General features: G+C 32.2%; 1 protein-coding gene across 6 annotated transcripts in view; it reads left to right on the top strand.

Moving 5' to 3' along the window:
- LOC115219746 (cAMP-specific 3',5'-cyclic phosphodiesterase 4C) overlaps positions 1-13,721 on the top strand; it is a 734,075-nt gene that overhangs the window by 474,557 nt on the left and 245,797 nt on the right. For all 6 annotated transcript variants that reach the window (XM_036509484.1, XM_036509483.1, XM_036509482.1 and 3 more), the window contains exon 2: positions 12,742-12,918. In XM_036509484.1, coding sequence (XP_036365377.1) covers positions 12,742-12,918 — 177 coding nt within the window. The remainder of the gene's footprint in view (positions 1-12,741; positions 12,919-13,721) is intronic.

The raw sequence follows: 13,721 nt of genomic DNA, 5'->3' as shown, positions 1-13,721 counted from the left end.
TCACACAATTTCTGCCCTTTTGAATCTATTTATCTACCTGTCTACCTGCCTGTTGTATATACTCTGTATATTCTTATTTGTGCCTGAAGTAGTTTATCTTGTCAATAATTTCCCTAAGTTGTACATCTGCCTTATATATACTCAAAGATCTGGAAATTTATTTTAATTCTTTTACTCTTTCAACTAGAATCATTATTATATAGAGAGAGTAATTTGCTGCGAGAAACAGTGTGTCTAATTTTATCTGACATGTAAAATTATATCTCATTAAAAATATATTTTATGAATCAACTTAATAAAATTCTAGAACATTACTCATGTTGACTTTTAAATGCGTATTCAATTACATAAAAGGTGCGTTTTTTTCCTTGAAGAAATAAAAGAAAAAAAGTAACAAATAAAGTCCAAAAAAAAATCATCTTATAAACACAAGGTCAGGATTTGGGTTGGTTTAAGAAATGGCCAGCCCTAATTGAAGCACATTTTATAAGATTGTGCTCTTTATGAGCTGTCAAATAGAGAAAGTAATGTTTCTTTAATAAATTACTCTTTTACTCTTTTACTTGTTTCAGTCATTTGACTGCGGCCATGCTGGAGCACCACCTTTAATCAAGCAACTCGATCCCGGGACTTATTCTTTTGTAAGCCCAGTACTTATTCTATCGGTCTCTTTTGCTGAACCGCTAAGTAACGGGGATGTAAACACACCAGCATCGGTTGTCAAGCAATGCTAGGGGAACAAACACAGACACACACACACCCATATATATATACGTATATACGACAGGCTTCTTTCAGTTTCCATCTACCAAATCCACTCGCAGGGCTTTGGTCGGCCTGAGGCTATAGTAGAAGACACTTGCCCAAGGTGCCATGCAGTGGGACTGAACCCGGAACCATGTGGTTGGTAAACAAACTACTTACCACACAGCCACTCCTGTAGAAAATCCAGAAATATATCTTAAAATATATAACTAACATCTTATTTTATTTTTCTCCTTATACTTTAAATTAACTTTTAGTTAATTTTAACACAAATTAATTTTAACATAGTTTGAAATATATATGCTGTCTTAAGCTATTGATAATCAATATTTCAAGCAATTACATAAATAAAAAGCAAATTAAGAATAGAACCTCATCTTCTCTTCAGTAAATTGTACATAAGTGAAAGTTATAGATAGGAGTGTTTATACAGAAATGCTTGTTAATGTTTCCCATTTACATGTGTTTATATGGAGTTATAAACATATTCATGAAATAGAAATGTGTGTTGACTATGATAAAACAAGGGAGAAAGAGCTACATGGAAAATAAGGGTAGAGCTTGTACACACAAATATAATAAGTTTTACGTTTTAAAATGAAGTTTAACAGCATAGTTAGTTAATCTTTCATTATGCCTCACAAAAGGAAAATGTATATTCTTTTGTCAGCATTAGGACTAAGTTTTTTTTTTTTTTTGTCTCAGATAAGATGTCATAATGGAAGATTAATAGAATATGCTACTAAAAATAATAATCCTTTTTACTGGCCAATATTGAATTTATAGAAAATTATGTTCATATGGCTTGGGCCCTCAATTATGATAGAGTTCTAGAGGTTCTGTAATGACTTGCCTGCCTTCATAATTTGTTGTGTTTGTATATAGGCACAGATGTTTCTATGACTGAAGTAAATCAAAAGGAGTACTTATGGCATATGTGTGTGTGTGTGTGTGTGTGTGCATGCACGCGGGCATGTGTGTATGTGTGTGTGTATGCGTGAGTGTATATATATATATACATATATGCACATATATATATGTAGATATATATATGCATATATATATATATATATTCATATATATATATATATATATATATATATATATATATATACACATATATATTCATATATATATATATATATATATATATATATATATATATACACATATATATTCATATATATATATATATATATATATATATATATATATATACACATATATATTCATATATATATATATATATATATATATATATATATATATATATATATATATATATATATACACATATATATTCATATATATATATATATATATATATATATATATACACATATATATTCATATATATATATATATATATATATATATATATATATATATATATATATATATATATATATATATGTATATATACACATATATATTCATATATATATATATATATATATATATATATATATATATATATATATACATATTCATATATATATATATATATATATATATATATATATATATATATACATATATATTCATATATATATATATATATATATATATATATACATATATATTCATATATATATATATATATATATATATATATATATATATATATATATATCATATATATTCATATATAATATATATATATATTTACACATATATACACACATATATATACAAACATATACATATATGTATACATGAATATATATATATGTATATGCATATACATATATATATATATATATATATATGTATGTATATATATGTGTGTGTGTGTATATATCTATATGTATATATATAGTCAGAACTCCTGCAAACACAGGCAAACATGGTGTATAGAAGTGGACAATTTTCCTTACAGGAAACCATTTATACAAACTGAAATTCCAGGGATAATAAATGTGTCCAAGAAAAAAATTTATGGTATTATGCTTATTCTTTAGTTACATCCATTTTAACAATATATGGTAGATGTAATTTTTTTTCGTGAATATAAAACTAAAAGAAAATATAAATTGTTTGTAATATTTCAACATATTACATTAGACCAATGTGCATCTCAGCAGACAAGATAAATAGTAATTTATTGTTATTTATCTGAGATGTGTGTGATGTACATTGGCCCAAAGTAATATGTTGAAATATTACAAACAATTTATATTTTTATTCATAACTATTTACTTGTAAAAAAATACGACTAAAGAAATATATCCAAAATACGACTAAAGAAAATATCCCAAATTCCATTCTTGAACTTTGTATATATATTCATATATATAAAATCGAAATATTGCATTTCTAAATATCTCAGAGAGATATATGCAGTAGTGGTACGATAGAGTAGTTGTATACTGTCAACTTAATGTGACAGTCCCATGAAGGGAATCACATTACTGCTATTTAGCCCTAGGAAGCAGCAATGCTTCCTGTCGGCCTTGACACATTTCCTGTGTTCTCATGTTTACAAGGGGGAGATAAGCACCCCACCCAGCTAAGCCTGCACTCAGAGACTAGTTTCTGAGTCTTTGCTCGTCATCAGTCTGGAGTAGCATGTCCTGCTACTTGGAGATGGCCATCTAGCCCTTGTAAACATATAAGAACTCTAGTGAAATATAATAAGTGTTTAATTAGTAATTTTTTTATTGAACACAAATTTATTACTTAAAGAATTGAATAATAAACTAATGAAGAAAATCACAGAAGTTTTAGGAAATAAAAAAGAAACTCAATTAGAAACTAGAAAACTCAAATACAAAAGGTCGTTACTTCTGCTGCACTCTTTATATTCATGTAAATGTTGAACAATGAGAATGAATTCTTAAGACCACATTGGTGGATAAAGATTTTTTAATTTGCATATTAAGGCTACCATTGGTTTCAGGTTAAAAAATATGTTATACAGTCATATAAATACATTATAAATTTATTTTACTACCTATTTTGAACACTTTCATGTAAACTGTTTAAACACAAAGCTCATCTTAACATTTTCTTATCATTGTCAAAAATTCTATTTTCTAACATTTTCTTATCATTATCAAAGACTGTATAACTGTATTTTAAAACGATTATGATAACCATTTTTTAACACAACAAAGTTTATACAAAGCTTTACATTTTACTTTGATAATCTTTTTAAAAAAAGTAAAACAAGTCAAGTCAATAAACATCTTTAAAAGACATCTGCATTTTCAAACCCACTTTCCTATATATATATAGGGAGAGAGAGAGAGAGGGAGAGAGAGAAAGAGAGTGAGACACATATACACACACGCATGCACACACACACACTCACACAGAGTGTGTCATACACTTGAGTTTAAAAATGGAGTCTGCTGAAAAGTATGAATATAATATAAAATAAATATTTGGTTTTTGAATATTCAGTTGTAGGTTAAGAAAAAAAATGTAGTTATGATCTTTCCAGATAATTCTGGACTGCTGATGTTGACATAGTTGATATTTAATATAGGTTGATGCTACTGTTTAGCCCTAGGTCAACCCTAGTAAAGCAGCTTTATGAACATAGAATTTTGTTTGTGATCATTCAGGCATTTTATGGGTATCTAGGTTTACTTTAGCTAATGTCCTTACTCTTTTAAGATGGTATGGTGTTAATTTAAGGGAAATTTGGCTGCTATTTTGAGCAGGTTGAAGGAACAAATAGCAGAGATAATGCCTCATACATATCTGTTACAAGCTACATTATCTTCCACTCACACTATCTCATTAGATTGCAGAATGCCCTTTGTGAGAAGCTTTTAAAAGTCCAGAAGATATAATAAACATTGTAAAGTCTTCTCTAAACTTTTTCTCCTGACTGGCTGTGTGGTAAGTAGCTTGCTTACCAGCCACATGGTTCTGGGTTCAGTCCCACTGCGTGGCACCTTGGGCAAGTGTCTTCTACTATAGCCTTGGGCCGAGCAAAGCCTTGTGAGTGGATTTGGTAGACAGAAACTGAAAGAAGCCCGTTGTATATATGTATATATATATGTATATATATGTGTGTGTGTGTGTGTGTGTGTGTGTGTGTGTTTGTGTGTCTGTGTTTGTCTCCCTAACATCGCTTGACAACCGATGCTGGTGTGTTTACATCCCCGTAACTTAGCGGTTCAGCAAAAGAGACCGATAGAATAAGTACTAGGCTTACAAAGAATAAGTCCTAGGTGCGATTTGCTCGACTAAAGGCGGAGCTCCAGCATGACCACAGTCAAATGACTGAAACAAGTAAAAGAGTAAAAGAGTAATCAAGCTAACAGAAACAATCAGCTGCACTGACTGGAATGGTAATTATGATTTAGTTAGAAGAATAGATTACACAACAACAATATTACATTGAGAACTTCTGCATTTACAGGAATCTAATGAAATGTCTACAAGTCCTTGCTGTATTGATTACAAATTACTCTTATTTAAACAATCTTCTATAAAATGGATTTGCCTGATAAAATTGGTGGATTGCAATGTATTGGTTTTGATCTCCTATAGTTTCTTAAGTGTTAACAAGAAGTGTTAACTAGAAGAGAGTATTGAGAGATGCAATTCAATCGGTATTTAGTGTTGCAGGATTCAGCACTTGTGAGGAATCAGTCAAATTCAACTTCTCAGTTCTTTTTCGTTATTGAGAAGAATTATTGACAGATTTATTGAGGATGTCTATCAATGGTCTTACTGAACAATATATAGATTTGAATTATATCAATTCTGATGTATTTATTGTAGTTAGATAGGATGAAGTCTCATAAGTTATGTCATATTGTTCAATAATAGATACACACACACACAAACAAAAACAGCAGCTACAAGCAGAGTGAACTTACTGTTCACTGTTCTAGTATTGATGGCCATAAAACTTGGAAAAAGTTTCTTTAAACATTCAGTTACATAGCAAAAGCTCTCACATATAAAAAGTAAAGTGAATGGATCTTGTTTAATGATCAGTGTTATTTTGCTTGTTTGATCTGTGTTACAGCTGCCTCTTCACTGACTGGTTCAATATTCCATAAACATTTGTATTCTTAAAGAAATCGTCAGACAGAATTGGTGTAACAAAGTTGACTTTCCATATATTCCAGATACAGTTCGACCAATATGTCTCTGCACAGTGTTCGACGACCCAATTTCCCTTACATGGTTTGGGTTGGTCCAAAATTATGGTAGTGGAATCTTTCCTAATGTGCTATGAATTGGGATCACACCCAAAGTATTGTGATTGGAAAGTAAAATTCCTGCCTATTTAGCTACGTCTGACAATTATGTGTGTGTGCATGTACAAGTGCAAGTATACATACATATGTGTGTGCGTGTGTGCATGTGTGTGTATGTGTATATATATATATATGTACAACTTATAAACAAGGGCAAAAGAAAAAAATTTCTAATTTCAAATATGCCAAAAACAGACACATCGTCATGGGTATAAGTAGGTATTTCATTTATTTCTTTGTCGCATTTATCACTGATGAAGAGAAGGTTCTTATGAATTAACTCTGAAATCGGATCCGATATGATAACAGAATTTTTTAGTAATTTCTGTCGGCTTTCTTCGAGATGCATGCTTATAGTGATGAATTATATGGTTATTGACGATGTGTCTGTTTTCGGCCTATTTGGCATTAGAATTTTTTTTCTTTTGCCCTTGTTTATAAGTTGTTTATAAATTTAACCTTTAAAGGTATTTTTTTCATATGCTGGCCATTGATATAATTTTTTTCGAAAAATTTTATCCTATATTAGATATATATATATATATATATATATATATATATATATGTATATAAACAAAATCAAACACACATACACAAGATGTGTCAGCTGCATTTTAGGTATGAGAACATATTCTCAATGTGCCTGGTGTTAAAGCACCGGAAAGTAAGTCAAAGGTAAGCTAGACAACTCACATCAGGTCCCTTTCCGGAGTGACAGACATTGATGTTCATCATTGTTGTGACTTTTCAATACCACCGACTGAACAGAGCACACATTATGCTATATTGCTGACTTTCACTATATGCTTAATGGTTTAAAAAAACCATCTGCTGGCATGTTCCAAAGTTTCATGCCATGGAAAAAAAAATTCAAACATGAATTAGAAGTAGCTTGGAGTATATGAACAGAAATGGCCTAGTGGTTAGATCAGTGGACTCGCAATTGAGGGATCGTGGGTTCGAATCTCAAACCGGGTGATGTGTGTGTTTATGAGCAAAATACCTAAGCTCCACACGGCTCCAGCAGAAGGTAATGGCAAACTTCTGCTGACTCTTTAGAATGGCGGTGCCCCAGCATGGCCACAGCTCGTGAGCTGAAACTAGATAAAATAAAATATAAATAAAAAATACATAAGGTGTGCATAATAGTTAGCTCATGGGTTGGATGCATTTAGACACCTGAAAGTAAGTCATATGCAGGTGAAACAACTCACATCAAGTCCCTTTTTGGAGTGACAGACATCGCTGTTTCCTCGTTGTTGCTCCAAGAGGGGACCTGATGTGAGTTGCCTCTCTTGCCAATGACCTACTTTTAGGTGTTTTTAGTGCCAGGTGCATTGAGAATATATTCTCTTATGCCTAAAAACGCAGCTGACCCACGAAGTAACAACCCACACACTTTGTGTAACTGTGTTCGATTTTGTTTATATACCTCAGGCTGCTTCTAATATTTGAATATATATATATATATATATATAATATTAGGGATTATATCCAAACTTAGAAGGAAAAATTAGATTTAGGGTTAAATCAAATTTCACAGTATAAATATAAAATAAATTAGAGATAAAACAACTATTAGGCAACTCAAGCAGTGATAGACATAAACCAATACATAAATAACAAAAAATATAAATATAATTAATATAATATATAATATATATATAAAATATAAAATTTAAAAATTTTTATATTTAAAAATTTTTTAATTTTTTAATTCTTATATTTTTATATATTTTTATATTTTATATATCACTGCTTGAGTTGCCTAATAGTGGTTTTATCTCTAATTTAATTTATATATATATATACCTTGATACTGTGTGGACTGAGATCCATATTGACAGACCCCTGATATTAAGTAAAGTTATGCAAATTAGTAACTCCAGTTTTCTATAGATACTGTAATTGTAGAATATATAAACAGATTTCTGGTTGTTTCTGTAGGGTTGGTCACACTGATGTAGATGCCTCTGTCAAGAATCCAATAAGATTTAAAAACTGATTAAGGTTGTTAATCCTTTTTTCCAGTTTATGGCAAAATAACTAAATTAGCCCTGTTTATATATCTACCTTATAGGTTTACATATATTATTATATCATACCTTGATACTGTGTAGACTGAGATCTCCATTGACAGACCTCTGATATTAAATATAGTATGCAAATTAAAAGTTCCACTTCTCTGTAGCTACTTATTGGCTGCTTATATTTCTCCAGTAGATGCCTTTGATGAGAATCCAATGAGATTTTAAAAAATTGATTTGGATTGCTTATCAATTTTTCAATCTACAGAGAAGTAACTAAATTAATCATGTTTATATCTACTTTATATATTACACACACATACATGTATATATATACAACACACACACATATATATATATATATATATATATATATATATATATATATATATATCTGTAAAATAATATGTGACAATTATTCAATAGCCAAGATAAAACTCTAAGTTTCGGATGCTGAGGTGGAAATCCACAACACCATCTCTTCGGTTATCTGGCCATCTGAAAAACGCTATGAAAAAAGACTGTTATACAAGGGAATTAGAAAGTAATTTTCATAGCGTTTTTCAGATGGCCAGATAACCGAAGAGATGGTGTTGTGGATTTCCACCTCGGCATCCGAAACTTAGAGTTTTATCTTGGCTATTGAATAATTGTCACATATTATTTTAGTGATAAATTTCCTATATTTACATAATATTGAGGTCTCTTTCTTTCTTTTGTTATCTTACCATTTTTACCAATATATATATATATATATATATATATATACATATATATATACATTTATGTATAAGTAGTGGAACCCATAAATATTTCATGGAATTAATGGTAAACCTTTTGGGTTATTTCTGAAAATTTTATCCAAAATCTCTGAAAGCATAGCCTGTGTTATGCTGAATATGTCTGAATGTGTCTGACATATGCGTATATGTCTGAATGGAAAGATAGTCACTCTTCTGCTACTCATTGGAAAGTGAAAGAAATCGAAATACGATAATTAATGCACTTTATATACTTTATGCACAATTTTATAGACTTAATGCACAGCACTCATAAAATGAATAGTTACTCTTATTTTTCCACTTTCCTCATAAAAAAAAATTGTCATGCATATGATACAACCTATAGTTAAATTGCATATATCTGCCATGTAAATAAGCTTGAATATGTCGCAGAATTGCACTTATCTGCATGCATTAAATAAGAGGTGATATGAAAAAAACTTAGCTCAATTATAAGAAAAATACTTTTCACTCTCCACCACCACCTCCACCAACACCACCACCACCACCACCACCATCATCATCATCTGTCTATCTTCCCCTCTCTCTCTCCACCCTCACCTTCCTCTCTCTCTCCTCTCTCTCTCTCACTCTCTCTCTCTCTCCTCTCTTCTCTCTCTCTCTCTCTCTCTCTCTCTCTCTCTCTCTCTCTCTCTGCCTTTCTTTAACCTTTCCATCAGTACATCACCCCTTTACTAAAATTATATTTCTAACTCCATATCACTACCTAATTTTTTACTACCCACAAGGGGCTAAACATAGAGGGGACAAACAAGGACAGACAAACAGATTAAGTCAATTACATCGATCCCAGTGCGTAACTGGTACTTCTCCATATCACTACCTTCAACTAATTTTTAACCATGTAATAACTATTACATTCCCCCTACCACACGTTATGGATGCTTCTCTCTCTGTCTTTTCTCTCTCCTTTTTCTTTCTCCCTCTTTCTATCTCACTCTGCACCTTATCCTCTCTTTCTCTCTCCATTTTCTTCCTCCCTCTTGTTCTCTCTTTCCTTTCAGCTAATCACTTGAAAGCACTACAATTATGTTCTCTCTACCCAGTGGTTAGGGCAGCGGACTCGTGGTTGGAGGATCGCGGTTTCATTTCCCAGACCAGGCATTGTGAGTGTTTATTGAGCAAAAACACCTAAAGCTCCACGAGGCTCCGGCAGCGGGTGGTGGTGCTGTACTCTTTCACCACAACTGTCTCTCACTCTTTCTTCCTGTTCCTGTTGTACCTGTATTTCAAAGGGGCCAGCCTTGTCACACTTTGTGTCATGCTGAATCTCCCCAAGAACTACGTTAAGGGTACACATGTCTGTGGAGTGCTCAGCCACTTGCACGTTAATAAATGAGATGCGACGTCACTGGTGCCAAGCTGTATCGGCCTTTGCCTTTCCCTTGGATAACATTGGTGGCGTGGAGAGAGGAGGCTGGTATGTGTGGGCGACTGCTGGTCTTCCATAAACAACATTGCCCAGACTTGTGCCTCGGAGGGTAACTTACTAGGTGCAATTCCATGGTCAGTCATGACCGAAGGAGGTCACCTCACATCATGGACGCTTCTCTCTCTCTCTTTTTCTCTCTCCTTATTTTCTTTCTCTCTCTTCTTCTCTCGCTCTTCACCTTTCCTTTCAACTAATCATGTGAAAGTATTACACACAGGCTAAGTAATGGAGTGATAAGCAGAGTTATAAGATTGTATTTGTAACTTTTCTAACAGTTACACATTTATTTTAATAACTTCCATCATAACTGCTCTCTTTGTCTTCACAAAAACTTTCCACAACCCCAGATCTCTTCTTCACTTAGCAATGCCCTTCTTCAGTTCACCTTTTGATTATGTTACTCATTGTTTTTTTTTATAATTGATACAAAAATTGCTAATCTTTTTCTCAACTGGTCATTCTGCTTTGATATCAGCTCATGAGTTGCCTGCATTTAAATTCATTGACATCTCTTTCCTTAATGGTTTCCATTGTTGTGTTTTATCAAATTAAAATTACAATTAATTCTACTGGCACTTATGCCTGTGCTAGTAGGGTGCCAAAAGCACCATCCGAGCATGATCGTTGCTAGAGCAGCCAACTGGCTTCCTTACCCCTGGCACGTAAAAGAGCACCATTTGAGCATGATCATTACCAACGTCGCTTCACTGGCACCTGTGCCAGTGGCACATGTAAAAGATTTGAGCGAGGTCATTGCCAGTACCACCTGACTGGCCCCCATGCCGGTGGTACATAAAAAGCACCCACTACACTCTCGGAGTGGTTGGTGTTAAGAAGGGCATCAAGCTGTAGAAACTCTGCCAGATCAAGATTGGAGTCTGGTGCAGCCATCTGGTTCACCAGTCCTCAGTCAAAATCGTCCAACCCATGCTAGCATGGAAAGCGGACGTTAAACGATGATGATGATGATGTACATATGAAGAAGAAAAAGCATATCTCGTTAGGAAAAAATTAAAACTTTACTCAATATGGTGGCTACAATCTTTTTACAGGTTATTTTTTAGCTGAGAACAAATACAATTTTTTCAAAGTCTTAATCATATTCACAGATATATTTGGTGAAAGATGGCTTCCCATTTAGTTTTCATCATAGCTAGATGACAGAAAACAATTTTTCATATCTATAAGTTGGTTGGATGTAATAAACTCTTCCATCTTCAAAAGAATCCAAATCATTACAATATGAGTTTGACTGATGGCCAATTATTATAACTTTCAGAATGTATGTTTAGGAGTTTTACTGGTTTTAGATATATTTGTGCAGATCCTGCATGCCCTATTCTGGTGGAAGCATTTACATCCAACAAGAAATTGCGAACAATTCCTTTTCACTTAGTGATCTTCACTGTTTCAGGGTCTTGGATAAGCAGAATACAATTTTTGGAAAATGCTTGTAACATTTAGGTAGATGTGGATAGGAGATGAAATCTTTCAGTAACTAAACTTGCTGGAACTATTAAGTTATCCAATTCTGATTATATCAACAAGACCAAGACATTGAGTATGGAAGATGTGAGGATGCTGGAGAGAAGTGAGGCAAGTGTTGCATGTGTAATGTTAATCTGTAATGAAGGTAGAACACAAATGAAATGAAGGAGTGAGTTGACATTAAAAGGATTTACCAATGCATGAAAAGAAGATGTTTGCACTGATATAGACATCTGATATGAATGATCAGTGCGTGAAAAAGAGAAGTGATGTGTGTTGCCAGAGAGAGACAAGAGAAAAGCAAGTTGCCAGGGAATAGGAGAAAATCAAGAAAAATAAGAGGAGTGGTGAGATCTGATCTCAGGATATTGGGTTTCAAAAATGAGTTGTCAAAATGAAGCTGATATACTCTACTAACTCATGCCACTGGAAAACAGCTATTAAAAATATTCCATGTATTCATAGAAAAAGCTCAGGTCAACCCTGGCTGGGCAGACCTATGAATATATGAGTTCCCACCATCACATCCATTTCTTTTGGACAGTGAATCCAGGACTACATTATCCTGTTACATGATAAAGTCTGATTTAAATGTGATTTCATTGCTTGTTTTGGTTCATTGACTTGAACTATACTAAACTATAATCAACTAAAAAACTGTACTGTAAATTATTTTCATCAAACCTAAATATTTTATAAATGAAATAACATTCTGGTTCGCAATTCATCTTTACTGTTTCCTTCCATTTAAATTTGAAATGTCATTTAATCCCATTTGAGTAAAACTATTTTTTGGTTTCATATAGTAAATTAGGTAAGTACGATTACATAAAAGAAAGTAGATGCCAAGTAGTGGCCTTATATTTGTCTGCAACTTTACTCTAAAATGTGTCCTTGATATTGATTACATATTTATTATGATGTATAAATTGATTACATATTTATTACGATGTATAAATTAAGTATAATAGTGAATTCTTTTTTTTTTTTTTTTTTTACAGTTTTGATGTGGAAAATGGTCAGGCACCAGGCCGTAGTCCCTTGGAAATGAGTCCTTCATCAGGATTAATATTACAAAATTTACCTCAGCGACGAGAATCATTTCTTTATAGATCCGATAGTGACTATGAACTGTCTCCAAAATCAAATTCAAGAAACTCCTCTATAGCCAGTGAATTGTAAGTAAATGTATTAAATAACTTCATTGTCTTTTACTGTTTTAAATGTCCAATCAATTTCAGTTTTTTTTTATCAATATTTCTTATAAAAGTTGAACATAACACATTGTATAGTATGTACATACCAATTTAGTAAATTGCATATAGTATGTACACTATTATTATTGTCATTGCCTTTGTGGCTAATAAAAGAAATCATTCATTATTATTATTATTATTATTATTATTTTATTATTATTATTATTATTATTATTATTATCATTATTATTATTATTAATAATAATAATGATAATAATAATAATAATAATAATAATAATAATAATAATAATAATAATTATAATAATAATAATAATGGATTTGCAGCTTCTGCCAATCTATCACCAGAAAAATGTTGTTGGATTGGCAGAATAATTAGTGTGCCAGGCAAATGCTTTCTAGTATTTGTTCTGGTACTTTCCATTCTTAGGCCAACTTTGCTTTTCATCCTTCTGGGGTCCATAAATTGAAATACCAGTCAAAGACTGGTACAAAGGCTGGGCTTGGTGGTATTGACTAATCTGCTCCTCTCAAAATTGCTGGCCTTGTGCCTAAATCAGCAACAATTATTTTTCATTATAAATCACATATCACATGTATGCTAATTATCATTGTGAACTCAAAAAAAAAAAAAAAGGGGAGTAAATGTTGTTTGATGGGACTCCCAATTTTTAGCAGACTGCAGCAGGCAAGTGCTATCCAATTCCAGTATATTGGTGCGGACTTTCACTGACTCTTTGCTAAACTGTTCATGCGGAATAATGACC

This window comes from Octopus sinensis, linkage group LG15 (genome assembly GCF_006345805.1).
Source record: "Octopus sinensis linkage group LG15, ASM634580v1, whole genome shotgun sequence".
Classification (NCBI taxonomy): Eukaryota; Metazoa; Mollusca; class Cephalopoda; order Octopoda; family Octopodidae; genus Octopus; species Octopus sinensis.
This window is presented reverse-complemented; position numbering and strand designations above follow the sequence as displayed.